This window comes from Balaenoptera musculus, chromosome 13, assembly GCF_009873245.2.
Source record: "Balaenoptera musculus isolate JJ_BM4_2016_0621 chromosome 13, mBalMus1.pri.v3, whole genome shotgun sequence".
Lineage (NCBI taxonomy): Eukaryota > Metazoa > Chordata > Mammalia > Artiodactyla > Balaenopteridae > Balaenoptera > Balaenoptera musculus.
In genome coordinates, this window is record NC_045797.1 from 82,233,702 (window position 1) to 82,246,691 (window position 12,990).

At 53.1% G+C, this 12,990-nt stretch overlaps 1 protein-coding gene and 1 long non-coding RNA gene across 6 annotated transcripts in view; both read right to left on the bottom strand.

The window, feature by feature from the left end:
• The window catches only part of LPIN1 (lipin 1), a 171,040-nt gene extending 159,002 nt beyond the window's left edge, over nucleotides 1–12,038 (bottom strand). For all 5 annotated transcript variants that reach the window (XM_036873364.1, XM_036873367.1, XM_036873368.1 and 2 more), the window contains exon 1: nucleotides 11,847–12,038. In XM_036873364.1, the coding sequence (XP_036729259.1) occupies nucleotides 11,847–11,927 (81 nt within the window). In that variant the 5' untranslated portion in view covers nucleotides 11,928–12,038. The remainder of the gene's footprint in view (nucleotides 1–11,846) is intronic.
• Nucleotides 10,174–11,833, bottom strand: LOC118906092. Its single transcript, XR_005022411.1, has 2 exons — nucleotides 11,055–11,833; nucleotides 10,174–10,439 (listed from the first exon to the last, which is right to left on the bottom strand). It is a non-coding gene; the product is annotated as an uncharacterized LOC118906092 (long non-coding RNA).
• Nucleotides 12,039–12,990: the final 952 nt, after the last annotated feature.

Genomic DNA, 12,990 nt, shown 5'->3' on the forward strand with positions numbered 1-12,990 from the left:
TTCTGCATCTGCGGTTCTGCGTCGGCAGATCCAGCTAACCGAGGATCGCATCGCAGTATGTAGTTATTGAAAAAAACCCTCACATAAGTGGACCCGCAGAGTTCAAACCTGTCTTGTTCAAGGGTTAACTATATATGGTTAATAATAAGATTGATTTTATTAAATATACATACAAGACTGATTCTGGGTAGCACAGGAGGGTCCAGCTGGAGGCAAGGGTTAACCTTACAAAAAGGTGAATGTTGTTTCCTAAATGCTGGCCTGTAGTTAAGCCGCTCCACCTCCCACTTCCATTCGCGGAGCTGCTTCTCTCCCCCAGATCCTGTCAGGTGCCAGGAAACCAGAGAAACGCAGCAGAGTTTCAAGAAGTTCACCATCCAGTAGCGAAACAAGGCTGCAGAGCTAATTGATACAATGAAGTCAGCTCTAGACTGATGGATACGACGTGCAACCAGCGCCAGAGGAAGGTGGAGTTCATTTGCTCTCCAAGAGTAGACAAGAAATTTCACTAACAAAGTGACCCAGGAATTGGGTTTTGAAGGACAAGTAAGAGCTCGCTGGACAAACAGGTAGGGAGGGAACTTCGTGAACAGGGGGCAAAGGCATGGAGGGGGTGGATTCGGGGAAAACTTGAGAGCTCAGCGTGACTAGAATTGTGTTTTCATGCCTGGATCACCAGGGGAGCTTCTAAGAAAACAGAGACGCGGGGAGCTAAACCCCACAGATTCTGATTCTGTATTATTTGGAAACCCCGTGAGTCTGATGTCCAGGGCTGGGAGTGACGACAGGAGTCCCATGAGGCCAGCTGTGAGTTTAAGACTAGATTAGGTGCCGGCCAGCAAGGACCCTCCCTTCCCATCTAACATTCGAGAAGCCCATATACCAAGAAGTGTTCTTTCATCCAAAAAGTCTCCCAGGGCGGGACCCACGGAGAACAGTATCTCTCCTGCTAACCCACCTCCACCGCCGCGTCACCCCAGGAAGAGGCATCGAGCACCAGGGTCAGTTGAAAAATGACTGTCATTCAAGTGAGACGGTCCTTGCTGGAGAGTCAAATCTCTAACCCTAAGCAACAGGGCTGAGCAGAGACATGAAGCTGGGAGACTGGCTCTGTGAAAGTTAGAGCTCATTCCTGCGAAAGCTTCCAGAGAAAAACAGAAAGGCAGCATTTCCGGTAGAGAGAGCAGATCTTTAGAAGCAGGCATCATGGTTTCACCGCTAGTTGTGAGACCTCAGCCCAGGTAAGTAATCTCTCTAAGCGCCTCTGTGTATAAACTGAGGCCAATAATCCACTCACATGGTACTTAGGAAGACTGATACGACAAAAAGAAAAATGCCTCATCGGTGCCTGGCATACAGAAAGCACTCAGTAAACAGCAACAACAATAATGAACCTGGACGTTTATCATTTTGAAAGCACTTTAAATTATCCATAAATTGCAAATAACTCATACGTTTGCAAAAATACTATTCTACCAGGTGGCCGCTCAGTGTTCAGCCTGTAACACTTACTGTTCTTTCTCTTTCCATCTGGTGACCTCTTACCTGTCTGGCATTTCTAATTGGACAAAACCTAGAAACTTGAGCCCATCTTGCTTCACCTTTAAACGTGAAGTGTCTGCCAAATGTCTATTAATAAACTAAGTTTCTGCCTGGGTCAAATCAGGGGAAGTCACTAGCTAGCCCAAGTCCCCATTTCCTTTATCTTGAACTCCTTTGAAGTTCAAATCACCTTAGATAAAAATAATCCACTCAAGAATTTCAACAAAACTCTCTAATTGTTGGCCAAAATGTTTTGTATATTGATTCAGTTTTCATTTGTCCTGCACTTGTATGGAGCAGAGGGGACGTGGTCCCTTCCCAGGTATGCCCTGTCCTGGGTCCCAGTGTCACACGCCCTCTAGAGGGCATTTCTGGGCCAGGACACCGAACAACAGCAGTTAGATGCTCCCTACGAAGGGCTGCACTTTTACAGAGTAAAGGAGGAATGTGCAGGGCCCGATGGATGTAACAGGACATGGAAACAGGGTCCCCCAGCCATGGCTCCACAGAAGAGCTCAGTGCACCCATCTGAAGTCCAGAGACTGTCACTCCATTTTGCTCCCCAAAGAATTCCAGGCTGTGATTCCAAGATGGTCCACTTGGACGGACCGCAGGAGGTTACCTCCCCCTCCAGGGGGTTCCGACTATGCTGCATGGAGCCCTGGGCGACAGTGAAGAGAGCGAGGGCGGGGACAAGGAGGTGGCCGATGTGGGCGCTTGAGAAGGGAGGGCACCAAACTCGCCATCTTGGCATTTCACAAGTTGCCCCATTTTTACTTCATTTACAGGGAGGGGTCTGCAGATATTTTCATTGATAGCAATGGTTCCGTATCGGGGAACGCAAGCACTGAAAATCGTGGTCAGGCCCAACTCCCCGGGCCACAGCTGGCACACAGGGTCCCTCTGGAGTGCAGAGTGCAGAAAGAGCACCCCTTTGGGTGAACAGATTTCAAAAAGGTGCCCCTTCCTCCCGACTGTCACAGCCACCCTCAGTCCCAGAGCCCAGCAGGCTTGGTGAGCGGAGCGCAGGTTGGCTTTCCGCCCCCGGGTGCCCTTGAGCCAGCACTCTGTGCGGACCGCAAACTGCAGGGCCCTACATGGCAGCCCTGCCGCACCCTCATTCTACACAGTCACCTGATAAGGCTTGAGGAATAGTGAGCTTAGCTCTGCAGAGGGGGCACTCCTGTGCCTGCAGCTGCACAGACAGAGTCTCCTGTGATCTGCAGACAGCCCTGTGGGGGCGGAGGCACAGCGCCAAAGTGACAGCAGGCCTGCTCAAAGCCACACTGTGAGCTTAGAACCTAGACCTCCAGACGATTCAAATTCTTTGTGTTCCTCTCCTACTGAGAGAGACTCTCATTCTCTTCATCCTGGTGACAATAAACTCTTCAAAAGTTCAGAGGCGCCCCTCTTGCCCCCACTTGCTGTCCCTGCTGAAGGAGATGTCACATTCTTCAGCCCCTCCCCCCAGACTACAGACCAAGCAACCAGGAGTGTCACGTTCCCATAACGTCCTGCTTTCCTGTCAATCCTGATACATTCAAAAGACATTAGGTATTCCAAACTTTTGCTTATTGTTTGCTTATATCCTTTAACAAATCCAGAAAGGATCTAAGCAGCTTAGGGAAAAAACTCAAGTAATCAAACTGTTTAAGACTATGATCAAAAGCCACGCAATGGAGCAGGATTTAGAATTAGGGGAGGAAGTGGAGAGAATTATTCCTGAAATCTAGTCTCAGAGCAATCCTGCAATTGGGCACTTAGCAAAGCTCAGCCCCCAGGGCAGCCAGGGCAGAGGGGGAAGATGAGACACAGGGCTCTTGTCTGACAGAAGGACTCATGTCGATTCAGCACCGTTAGACCGCATCCCAACCTTACACCCTGCAAGGAGTGGACTTATGGCAGCTCACACAGGACAGACAACAACAGAAGCTAGCGTCCGACCCACCGGCGCCTCAGGAGCAGGCATCTTCTAGGCCACTCGCATGGGATGGGTATGACCTTTCTGGTGAGCACACGCTCTGCTCACGGCGCCCAGGTGGTGGCCATCCACCCCAGTCCTGTGCCTTTAAACCCGGCCAGCTCACCCCCCAAAACACACCACACAGCCTCTGTCCAGCAGCCAATATCCACGAACTTCAGGCATTCCAGAACACCTCACCTGGGCGAGACCCTCCGGTACCACCCTGTCCTATGAGCCGTCTCCTTTCCCAGAGTCTTTCCTTCCTGACATTCTGGTCTCCGCCTCCCATTTCACCCTTGGGCCTAACTACAGAGCAACCTCTGAAATTTCTTCTTTTTCTTTTTTTTTGGCTGTGCCGCGTGGCTCACAGGGATCTTCTTTCCCCTTCCAGGGATCGAACCCCCGCCCCCTGCAGTGGAAGCGCAGAGTCTGAACCACTGGACCACCAGGGAAGTCCCTACAGAGCCATCGCTAAATTGCTTCTAGGGCCCAGCTACTCTCTGGTTCCTCCCTCTCCAAGTGCATCCCATCCACCCAGGGCAGGGCTGTGGATGACCACACAGTAAGTGCTAGGAGTGGGATCCGGGAGCCTCAGGGCGTAAATGAAGACCAGACCAGGCCAAAGCTCACCATCGAGTGATAAAGACCTGGGGGCTCTCACTTTGTCATCTCTTTCATTCACCTGTTCCTTCAACAAATGCCAAGCACTTGCTGTGTGCCAGGGACCAGTCTTGGAACAACTACAATGAAAGACCGTGTGCCAAGTTCCAAAAAGAGGATGGGGGTTGAGGATGGAGGCACCACTTGCAGCTGGGGTTCCCAGGCAAAGGCTGCACTTGGACAAGGCCTTGAAGGATCAGTGGACGACTGACGGTGGCAACCCCTCCCCCGGGTTCTCTACTGATGGAGTGTTCAACTGTCACCTCCTCAGGGAGATCTGCCCTGACCTCTCCATCTAAAAGCTCGTCATCCTCCCATCCTATGCTCCCTACTTTATTTTATAACCCCGCTCTCCATCTGGCATATAGTTTACTTTTTATTTGCTCATTCTTTTCTCCTCCACCTAGAATGTAAGCTCTAGCGGGGCAGGGATATTCGGCCCTTTTATCTACTGCTTCATCTCCAGTGCCTAGAAAGATGTCTGCCACCTAATAGAAACTTAATGAGTATTTATTACTAGAATGAATAAAGGAATAAAGAGACAGTCATCTTTTATTACTTTTGTTTGGAGGAGCACGGGTGATTAGTGACATAGAATTGTCAACTGTTTATCTTAAGAAAGAAGGAAGGAAGGAAGGTGTCATCTACTATAATAATCACCTCATAAAGGAAAGATACTTTAACCTCCCCAAAGTGGGAAGTGCATTCTCTCAGGATAAATAGTAGTCTTTCCCAAGAAAAGGTCACATCAATGCACACGTCACACAACATTGTCCTAGTCTGTATTTCCACTGTGAATCACTGAAGCCTTTGGCACCATCAGCCGTTCATCCCCAACACCTCCCAACCCTCCAGCTCTGGGTCACAGTGCTGCTTCCTTGAAAAACAGACAAGACGGCCACGTGCCCCTGGCTGGCCCATGCTCCCCAGACGTGCCTGCTCACATGGGGATCATTCTTGACGCTGAAAAAGGGTGGGGTTCCAGCTCTGGAAGCCAGCTCAGAGCCAGGGCCACCCCCTGGATCAGAGAGAACCAGCACAACACCAGCCTGTGGTTCATGAACTTTACAGTTCACGTTGAATTTTCAGTGAAGTTATACTTTTTCCACAGCTCCTTCAACTGCATTTTTCATGCAGCTGCTAAGAGAAAAATCAAATACGGCTCTACAAACCTCACCCCATTTACCTTCACAGTAAGCTAGCCAAGGCGGTTTATCAGCCCCGTTGTAAAGATGAACAGCCCGAGGATCAGAGAGGCTAAGAGCAAGTTGGCGGAGGTGGGGAAAGGGGAGGCACTACGGGTGCAGGGGCGGCCCCACCTCCACCTTCTCGCCTCTGCGGAGTCCGGGGGGTGAGGGCCAGGGGCCAGGAAGTGCGCACCTGCAGCTCTCCAAATCAAAAGCTGCTCCAGGCCTCTTTTCTCTCTTTCTCCCTTCTCAGCCCCCCTTCCCAGCCCTCAGGTTCAGCTCCAGGCCCACCTGCCACAAAAAGCCGACTTCCTGAGCTGCCTCACTCCAGGGGTTTCCATCTCTGAACCTGGCCGCCCTCAGGCTCCAGACCTCACCGTTCAAAGCATAACTAGCCAGCTTTCTGCCACATAATCTGACATTTTAAAATACGAGAACACAAAATTAGACGTGTTGCGTATTACATGATAGACATCATCTCACGTAGTTCTTGGCTCTCTGGCTAGCGCTTCAATTCGAGAGCACGTGCCCTTCTTCTGCAGCCCCGCAGGGCCTAGAGCAGGCAGAGCGGATACCCATGAGTTCCACTGCATCTCTAGGGAGCCCCACAGTTTGCGAAGTGCTTCAACTCACATAGCTCATCTGAGCCTCCCAGCACCAGGCAGAGAAACTGAGCCTCTCGGAGAAATGACCTTGTCCAAGGTCAGATAACTAGTCATTTGGAAAGCTGGGCCCTCAGCCCTGGTTCTGAGACCCTGGGTCCACAGCTCTAGGGCACCCCGGCACTTTGCTTCTCAATAGCACGTATACATGTGCAACAAAACTTGTTGTTGGCAAAGAGTGGAGCCCTCATTATGTTCATACTTTTAATGTAAATGCATTCAATTAATTATACTTTTGGCAAAATAGAGAGGGGGAGAACAAAAAATAAATGTTCAACCGTGCATGGCAATTTCTCTTGCTGTTTTCCAGAGAGGAATGGGATAGAAGATGCAGATCTGCTGTTTCCTCACTGTCTCACTTCCCAGGAGGATCTTAGGGGGCGAACATCGCACATCACGTGAGTATAGTGTTCCAGGAGAGAGGTCACTTGGTGACAAAAAAGCCAATCATGCAAGGCTTAAGAGAGGGAATGGAAATCTGCTTTAAGGCTGCGGGAAACAGGGCCTGTGTTGGATTTAATAAGAACCAGCACTCGTTATGTGCATACTAAGTGCTTTATGGCTTTTAACTCATTGAGTTCTCACAAAATCCTTTTTGCACACAAGGAAAGGCGTCTAAGAAAGGTCAGTCACCAGCTAGCAAGCCGGAGAGCTGGGCATTGAGCCCCAACAGAGAAGCTATTTAATCTATTCCCTTAGTTTTTCTGCTAACATGGCAAGGCATGGTGTCTGCAGGGGCCAGCATCGGCAGGGAACTGGACCACACACAATTTCTGCCCCTTGCACTAGCGCTAGATCCTAGTCTTTGCATGAAACACAGCGCTACCACACAAAGCCCTCCACCCGCTCTAGCCCTGACCGGAGGTGTGGGGGGAGACGACTAGGACCCCTAAGTGGCAGTGAGAAAAGACCTTTGGGAACAAGATGCGGGTGAGGGGACGGCCCTAAAGCCAGGCACGGTGTGGACTTACAGGTGTGGGCCAAGTAGAGTGATGACCCCATTCCAGAGCCAAAGGCTACGAGTAATTACATCAAGACAATAGGTGTAAATCCAACTGACCCAGGCAAAGGTAGCCATGTTAGGAGGTGTGGGCAATGCCAAGATGGAGACACCCTCGCTTCCCTTGGAGCTCACCGCTCAACGGGAGAGAAGAGGCTGTAAATAAGTATGAGACCAGAACAGGCAGGGGGCGGGGAGGGGTGCCAGCTGGAGTCCGAGTTTAAAGGCAGGGTCCCCTGCACTCCAATTCCATAAAGGGAGACAAAATCGGTTTCCATCAGAAACATACAGAACATGAAGCCGAGAAAATTGACGTGTTACTTAACACGAGGGAGGGGGCCCTCAACCTTAAACGCTAGCTGAAACGTTACAGAGATGGTGGCATGTGAACCGGGCCTTAAAGGAAGAGTAGGATTGGGATCATTTGAGAAGGAAGGAACAGCATCTCTCTCTGGGCAAGATGCAGAATGTGTTCCAACAACAGTTTGCTGCTGGGAATTCCCTGGTGGTCCAGGGGTTAGGACTCCGCGCTTTCACTGCCCGAGGGCCTGGGTTCAATCCCTGGCCGGGGAGCAAAATCCTGCAAACCACGCAGCACGGCCAAATAAATAAAGCAGTTGGACGCAAGGAGTTAAATCACAAACAAACGTAATGGCGAGGAATTCAACTTGGACCCAGTAATCACTGATTTTGCTGCATTGAGTTTCCGTGTTCATCCTAAATTTCTGACCCTAGTTAAAGTTCCATCTGCCTCATGGTTGTGTTAGGAGGCCGTGGTGGTTCTCCTGTATGTAGTGGCAGGGTACCGCCTCCAGGGGGCGCTCCAGACCTCCCTGTGACTTCACTTGGAGAGGGATCGGGTGGGCCCAGGACACTGAGAGAAAGAGCAAAGAAGCTGAAAACTCTGCTTCCCGGAGAGGGAGGGTGTTTGGGGACGGCTTCCTAGTTTTCCTCTCTCCGCCTCCCCATCCACACACACCCAGGGGGCTGGTGGTTTCAGGCTGATCCCAGACAGTAGCCTCTTGGGAGCCTCCCTGGACCAGGTGGGCAGACAGGTGTTTCAAGTCGGCTGGGGGTCTAGGGAGAGGTGGACCCTTTCCCTGAGTCTGTCTTTCCATGCCCTCATCACAGTCAGGGGTGCAGGCCCCAGAGGTCCCTGAAGAAAGGAGTCCAGGAGGGTATTATCTGGCTTCTGTCCAGGCTTCCGGTCAGCTTTGCCAAAGGAATTTAGGTAGCAAACATGTGCTCTGAGCAGTTGAGGCCCAAATTCCAGCCCCTGCCCAAGTCTCAGGGGCTGGAGGTGACAGGATGGGTCTGGGGTCCTGACGACCACCTCCCTGGAGACCCAGCTAACATGACTGGCTCAGCGCCTCTGAAGAAAGGCACTCGCTGTGCAGCACAAGGTCATGGTAGGAGAAACAGAGCCGAGAGCAGGAAGGTGAGGCCAGCTTTTGAGAAGCCTTGAATGCTGAGTCAAAATGTCTGGACAAAGACTCCCTCAGAATTCTCTGTATTAGTGGACACAGGGGTCTGGATTTGTGCATTTCCTCCTTACAGTGCCAAGACCCATGGTCCAAATGTGAATGATTTGATTTCTCTTCACTGTGATATTTACAGCCCAACCTGTAACAAGCTATCTTTTTATCGGGTTTAGGTGCTATTATGAATAATAGCTACCATTTACCCAATACCTGTGATTATTATATTATTAGGTATTGTAAGCCCCATTTTACAGATGAGAAAACTAAGGCTCCAGTTAATCAAAACTTGTAAGTGGCAAAACTAGCCCAAGTGGCAAAACTAGCACCCGAGCCCCATGGCTCCCACTTCCTCCACCCCCAGATTCACGCTGGGTCCCACATATTTGGCCCTTGACTGTGTGCTTTCTTTCACAGGCTGGGTGCCTGATCAAGATGAATGTCACCATGCACGCCCCAGCTAAGGAGAACTAAAATCCCAAATGGCCTGAGGAACAAAACCTTCAGACTTAGCTTTAGGGGAACGCCCTGTACTCGCAAAGCCCAGCCTTCACTCAGGCTGAACCCTTGGCTTAGAAGACTTCACCCACCGTGTGCTCTGTTTATTGAAATCCTACCCTTCGCCAAGGCCTGGTTCCAGAGTCAGCTTCTCAAAGACGCCTTCTCCAGCCCTGACAGTAGGAATTCCTCCTGATCTGTGTCCCCATGAACTTGGCAGCTGGCTCGGTGCAGACCCACCCACTCACATTCCGCCTGGACCTCTTGCGGGTAGAGACTAGGTCTCACCCATCTCTGTGCCCCATGGGCCTCTGCACACACTCAGGGCCTGGAGATCAAGCTCACAGTCTCTGGGAAGGGTTGCGGCCAATGTTCAGGTAGCTGGTGCCAACTTAACAGGTGCCTCCCAGGGCTCAGCTGCCAGCTGCCCTTTCCCAGCCCCAGGAATGAAGGGGCACCATGGCGGCCGAGCCACTTCTACCCTTCCCACAAGCAGCCAGCCCAGCCCGGGCTCCTGGCCACAGCAGCTGTGGCTCCCGCCTCTCCCATCCTGCTTGGCCGGCTCGCTTGCAGCCGCCTCCTAAGCTTTCCTGCATGGCAGTCTGTCCATCTGGGCATCTGCCTCAATTTCTTGCTTTGTGTTCCAGTTCTGCTTTGCTGAGCCCCGACTCTGGACCTGGCCCTCCTTTGTCCTCCCAGGGCTGGACCCAGCCCCCAGCAGTGGAAGGAGGCCAGCGCTCTCACTGGAGCCCAGATAGGCTCCCAGGATCCCCGCCCTGCAGCCACCCTTCAGCACAGCAGGTCAGAATCTCCCAGACGTGGGCATCAGCCGGAGCCAAGCCCAAGTTCCCAGGCCCATTTAGACCCCGCACCCGGGGGTGGACACCCCGCAGGAGCCAGCGGGGTCCAGCAACCCGCCCGCCCTTCACCCGCTCCTGCCATGGACGCCTGCCTCTCCCAGGGAGGACGGTCACAGGCGCCACGCAGCGGGGGATCCAGGCCACAGTGGGACAGCCAAGGGGCCTTTGAGGATTTTAGAATCAAGCACACAGGGCGGTGTAAGGGTTGAAATAAAAAGGGACTAGAGGCTTTGAAATCCTTTCTGTGGCTTAACTATAATGAGCCTTCAGGGAAAAGAAGCACGACCTCCGTTTACAAAGTTCCCAGACTACCTCCCGAGGGGTGGGATGACTGGCATTTTACTATCTTATTTACAGTTTGCTGTAGATTCTAAATCTTCTGTAATAAACATACTTTTATAACCAGGAAAAATAACTGATAATCCAAGGACATAAGCAGAAAGCAGATATCGTCAGAGCTTCCTCGGATCACAGCGGCCATGGGGTACCAGGGATGACAGACAAGCTGGGCTGCCATCCTGTCTCTGTCTTCCACCGGCCCCCAAGCTGCGGCGGGCAAGTCCCAACTTCAAAGCCTCAGTGTGCTCGGCTGTCAAATTGGAATGACAGTGTCGGCCTGGGCTGTACAAGAGAGATATCCACGATAATAAAACTTCCATCCCAGGGCCGGGGAGACTCGGTCCCAGAGTGGGCCTGGGAGAGGTTTCTGAGAGCCCTCCCCACGCGGGAGAAGTAGGGGCGCTTCTCAGGCAGCACGGGGCTGCTCTGTCCAAGAGAGATATTCCAGGAATGGAAATGAGACACAGCCATCTTAATCCCCAGCTAACCACAAAACCGTCCCTTTAGCCAGAGTGTGGGTGCCATTGATCTGCACAGCGCTGCTGGGGGAGGTCCCGCTCCTGTCCTCAGCCTGCAGAGGGAGGCTCCTTGACCAGTCTCCTCTGCAAGCATCTGTCCACCCAGGAAACACCGGCCCAAAGGGCCAAGCGGCAAATGGTGGGACCAGAACCCAGATGCTCTTTCTCTCTCGGCCCCCCGCCCCCGGCCCCCCGCATTTTGACCCGAGCACCAACAGCAAGGTCCCTCGCCCCTGCAGGGAAAGGAGCCGCCCTGCGGGGGGAACGTGCCCGAAGGGCAAGCGACAGGTTCTTTGGGGAGCCAGCAGCCAGGAGGCTCGTCTGCCCCGCGCACGCCATGCCCTCACCCGCTTCCAGTGGGGAGCAGACGGCCCCAGGCTCTCTCTGCCTGCAGGGCGTGTGGAACCTTCCAGTGCCGGCCCAGCCCCTGCAGCTGAGGAGAGTCACAGGCGTCCTAGATGCCATTCGGGGTGGGAGATTAACACATTGTCTTCACTGCAGCCAAACCTCCAGCCTTTGGAAGAAACGACAAGGCCTGACTCTAGCCCAGGCTCCATCCTCGGTCCCCGCTTCCACTTGGGGTTATCTGAACACCCTCTGCTCTTGCTTTGCGGCTTTACATGAAAATAACTACCTTTGAACAAAGCCTCGGCATCTAGGATGAGATCCAGAAAAGGCCGGATGGTGCAGCCACTGGCTTTGGAGTCCAGTGGCACTCACAGCACACACGTCACACTCTCTGAGACAACCATGCTTAAATGACTGTGTCGGTCCAGTAACTTCAACACTCAGGGCCTCCCTCCTCTCCCGCATGCAGACACAGAAGACAACAAGAGGTCCCAGCACTGTGCCTGGCGAGCGGGAGCCGTCAAATAACTGCCCGTCTTGAGGCTCAAAGCAATCACTATTTCTCTCCATCCAAGGCAAAGAAAAAAGCCTTCACTTCTTGAATAAGTTCTAAACCCTCTTCTATAAATGCAGCCTCCATAGCAGGGGCCCGTGGGCAGCAGCTGGTCCTGTCACTCATTTGAAGAAGTAGGAATGCACAAATCCTCCGTGAGACCCGCAGGTCCCATCAGCGCGCCTCAGCTGGGGGAGGAGGGGGTGTGGTTTGCGAGTGGCCACGCCCTGGCCCTTACCCATGACCAAGGTGAGTCCGGGCGGCTCTTGCCCTGTGAGGGCTCCCAGGTGGAGCTGCAGGCGCGGTCCTGTTCCTCCATGGCCGGGCCCGAGGGATGCCAGCCGCCTCCTCACCCAGTGCCCGGAGAGCAGTGTCTGCAGCGGCTAATTTCAGGAGCTGGGAGGCTGGGCTGGCGACACCAAGCCCAGAGCAGGCGGCTTCTCTTTACACCCAGGAGCCTGGCCAAGTCACAAGGCTCAGGAAGAGAGCAGGGTGCTGAATTGCAATTCCTCTCCCACCTGGGACCGGCTAACAAAACAACACCGGGACACCTCCCGTTCCCTGAAGGATGCAGAGATTTCCCGCAGATGCCAGTTTCTCTAGACTTTTTGAGAAGGACGCCCGGTGAGGGGGCGTGACCCCTGCCGGCCGGCGACTGGCCATTCTCTCCTCACCAGCTCTGAGGAATCAGGAGTAAGACTCAGAGATTGACTAACTTCCCCAAGGTCACAGCAACAGAGGACAGAACTGGGATTCAAACCCACGAGTGCCGCCTCCAGAGGGGATTTGAGGGGAGGAGGGGATTTAAGGGAGGGACCACCTCACATGCTGCGTGCAGGGAACCTTGCAAAAAAAGCTGTGCAGATCGTTTCCTCACTTTCTATTCACTTTCTTCCCTACCAGCGCGCCCCACAAAAGCTACGGGGAATCCTTTCTCTCCGTGCCTGGGCACCCCTCGGGGAGTCAGGAAGGCTGGGGTTGGTGGCCTCCCTTCCCCAGTGGGCCACCACCGTCACCTCCATCATGCTCAGCAGCAACATCACGACCATTCGCTGGATTTGAATGCCCCACACACACCAGGAAGCTGCTTTCTGGTACGTATTTTGCACCTAAGGTTATGGAAGTCAAATAAGGAGCGTGAAGAGCTGGTCTTGGGTCACAAAGCGGGAAGTGACAAAGCAGGGTCAGCCTGATCCCACACGTGGTGCTTGAAATGTGGTTCTCATCCTGCCGGGAGTCGTGGGTTTGTGCTGATGGGGCTGGGCTTCCAGGAGCGGAGGGCGGGAGGGAAGGTGTTCTGGGTGGGGTGGGAGGGCGGGGCGGGGGCGGGGGGAGAGGAGGGGGAGGGGAGGGGGAGGGGAGGGGAGAGGAGGGGGAGGGGA